Genomic DNA, 3587 nt, shown 5'->3' with positions numbered 1-3587 from the left:
GAGATTTTAGGGATCCTTGAGTATCGCTCTCTCTGTCTACTTTTAATGTTTACAACATATAAAGGAGAACAAATGCTTTCTTTCTGGCAGAGCAGATTATTCAACATATTTAGAGGGAAGGGCAGGGATGGTTGTGAAAGAGGATTCTGTATTTTGTGTTTGTCATCCTGATAAAGTCCAGCTAATCGGATGCTGACTTGAGAACTTCTTCCTTGTTTTCCTCAAACACTGTGAAGATGTTTAGAGATTCCTTTTTAGTTTTGTAAGAATCACTTGAAGGTCACAGTTTTTACATTTAGCCGCCCCCCGATTCAGTGTTTTCTAAAGGCACGCGGCCTTCAGGGCACGGAGGGGGGAGCGGAGCCAGTTGTTGCTTTTGTCCTGAAGGGAACCAATCAGAGGACGAGCGCATGCCGTCTCTGCCTTATAAAAGCTGAATGACACTCGGGGAAGCAAACACTCTTCTCCTCTTCACTTTCTGAGCTCTTCTGCGTCAAACAAACCATGAAGTCTCCTGGAAAGTCCCTGAGAGAAGCTCTTGTCTGTGCTCAGAGTGAGGACCGGCTCACCGTTGGGGTCTACGAGAGTGCTAAGATCATGACAGAGTGAGTATACTGCCCTTTATGTTCCTGCGACCCATGAGTGAGTTTTTCTCAGCAGCATCCAATAGAGAGATGATTATTATTTTGTGTCCATAGAGACCCAGACAGCGTGTCCTTCTGCGTCCTGGCCACGGACGAGCAGTTTGAGTGGGACATCGCTCTGCAGATCCACTTCACCCTCATCCAGTCCTTCTGCTTCGACAACGACATCAGCATCGTCAGAGTCAGCGACATGCAGCGTCTGGCCGACATAGTCGGAGACAAGGCCGAGCAGCTGGAAGACGCGCACTGCGTCCTCATTACGGTACGTCTAGGAGCACGGGCGACACCAAGAAGGGGGTCAGGGGGGCTGAGACCCAAAGGTCCAACATGCATAAAAAGGAGAAAATAAGCTTCACCTCACAAATATATATATTTTTGGATGAAATGGGAATCTGAAAACGCATTTGTTGTGATTTTATTGCAGAACTATGTTCTAAACTTGTTCTTTTCTTTGAACAGAACCCAGATGATGGGTCTTGGGAGGACCCCACTCTGGAGAAGCTGCACCTGTTCTGTGAGGAGAGCCGGCGCCTGAACGACTGGGTCCCTGAGATCAGCCTCCCAGAGCGCTGAGCCGGACTCTGCTCCTCACCTGCTCGATTCCTACCTGGAAATACTCATCCTGATGACCAGGATGATCTTGTTTCTGGCTCATCCCTGGATGCTCCTGAGGAGGATTCCCCATCCAGGCTGCACGGCGCCGGCCCCCCGAACCGAGGGGGGCCACCGCGCCGCGTCACCGTCGGCCCCCTGCACCGGTCCACGCCAAGATGACTCTCATTCTTTCTGTGAACGAGGTCGGGCGTGCGGCAGGGGGCGACACAACGTCGACCCTCATTCTTTGTGCGGATGAGGTTTGGAGAGGAAGGAGAAGCGAGTTCTGCATCCTGTGGTCCCACAGAGCAAATGTCGCCACGTAGAAGCACGCGCAGCAGGAGAAGAAGCGGTGCTGAGGAAGGAGAGGCCATCTTGGAAAGAGACTTTTCACAGATGTTCCTCTTCAGCTGAGCAACATGACAGCAGTTGCAGTCAGCGGAAATGTTTCCCACTTTCCAGAATTGTCTTAATTCTCTAAAGGTTTCACTTTAGAAATTTAACAATGACAAAAATTACTCTTTAATATTTTCTTTTGTTAAAGTCTTTTATCTAAAGGTTTCACTTTAGAAAACGACTTCATTAAATTATTGATAAAATTATATGAAAAAAAAATTCTGGATGAAGATAGAAGAAAAAAAAAAGAAATTTTTTTTTTTTTACTAATTCAGATTTTAATTGTAAAATTATTGATAACAGTTGAGCTTAATTTTATATCTAAAAAAAAATTACTGAGTGAGTTTTCATCACCAGCTCTTTTGACTTAGATTTCACTTTTAAAATGTTTATTTTTCTTTTTAAACTATTTTTATATCTAAATATGTTCTCTGCAGATAAGCTGTTTCACTTTAGGGAAATGACTAACTCCATAGATTATTGGAGGATTCTGCTCAAACATCCTGTAAAAAATGTCCTGATGTGTTCAATGATTGTTAGAATTAAAAGTTCTGTAAACTTTAAATGAAAAATTTAACGATGACAAAAATTACTCTTTAATATTTTCTTTTTTTAAAGTCTTTTATCTAAAGGTTTCACTTTAGAAAACGACTTCATTAAATTATTGATAAAATTATATGAAAAAAAAAAATCTGGACCAAGATAGAAGAAAAAAAAAAACAATAACATTTTTACTAATTCAGATTTTAATTGTAACATTATTGATAACAGTTGAGCTTAATTTCATATCTTAAAAAAAATAAACTTTCTTTAATAATGTGATTAATAACCTTTACTGAGTGAGTTTTCATCACAAGCTCTTTTGACTTAGTTTCACTTTTAAAATGTTTATTTTTCTTTTTAAACTATTTTTATATCTAAATAAAGAAATTTAACAATGACAAAAATTACTCTTTAATGTTTTAAAAAAAGTCTTTTATCTAAAGGTTTCAAAACGAAAACGACTTCATTAAATTATTTATAAAAAAAATATGAAAAAAAAACCTTGAATATTAAAAATTCTGGACCTAAAAAAATGGTTCTGATTTTAACACCATATATCAGTTTATACGATTAAATAATTTAGATTTAGACAAGATTACCTAATATTTACTTTATTATATGTGAGACCATTTTAAATTGTCTTAAGTTTGACTTCATGAATTGAACAGTGACAAAAATTATCCAAGATATAAATTAGTTTCACATGTCATGTCAAAATGAAAAAAAAAAATGTAACTTCATTGCTGTATAATATGTAAAAGACAAAATGCAACAGGATATTTAGCTTATTTCTGCTTTTAATTGCAAAATGTATGTAAAAACCTTTGACATTTTATTTAGATTTGTTAATTAATTTGTTAGATATTGTTAATTATTTTTTTGTTAGTGGATGTTTTCTGTGATTAAATAAATCATTTGCTTCAAGTATTGCTTATCACATTTTCTTTTTTAATATTTAAGCCCTTTTGCTTTAACAGGTATGTTGAAGGCAGCAGCACAGCTGATATTTCCCCTCAGGATGGAGTCACAGCAGAACAGGAACAGACCAGATGAAGCTACTATGATTAGAAAACGCAGAGAGAACAAAGTAATGAGTGGAACTTGACAAATGCTGCAAAATGGGAGAACGGAGAGAGAATTAAAAAGAATGGAGAAAAGAGGTCCCTTTGTGATCCAGCATCACAAAGCTATAGCAGCACAATTACAGAAAATAGTTCAGGATAACTGACACACAGGAGAAACATCTGTCTGGACTGATAACGCTCTAATTATCTAGTGACTAAGAAAACATTCAAGTTTTTTAACTATAAGATTTATCAAAAAGGAAAGTTTTAAGCCTAGCCTTAAAAGTAGACAGGGTGTCTGCCTCACGGACTAAAACTGCTAGTTGGTTCCACAGGAGAGGAGCCT

At 38.0% G+C, this 3587-nt stretch overlaps 1 protein-coding gene across 1 annotated transcript; it reads left to right on the top strand.

The window, feature by feature from the left end:
* The first annotated feature begins 447 nt into the window (after positions 1-447).
* LOC119791457 (growth arrest and DNA damage-inducible protein GADD45 gamma-like) lies at positions 448-1882 on the top strand. Its single transcript, XM_038297565.1, has 3 exons — positions 448-605; positions 699-906; positions 1104-1882. The coding sequence occupies exons 1-3, from the start codon at positions 505-507 to the stop codon at positions 1215-1217; spliced, it is 423 nt and encodes a 140-aa protein (XP_038153493.1). The 5' UTR covers positions 448-504; the 3' UTR covers positions 1218-1882.
* Positions 1883-3587: the final 1705 nt, after the last annotated feature.

The sequence above is a fragment of the Cyprinodon tularosa genome, unplaced genomic scaffold (genome assembly GCF_016077235.1).
Source record: "Cyprinodon tularosa strain WSP-4 unplaced genomic scaffold, ASM1607723v1 ctg391, whole genome shotgun sequence".
NCBI classification, from domain to species: Eukaryota; Metazoa; Chordata; class Actinopteri; order Cyprinodontiformes; family Cyprinodontidae; genus Cyprinodon; species Cyprinodon tularosa.
Note: the sequence above shows the minus strand (reverse complement) of the source record. Positions and strands in the feature narration are given on the sequence as shown.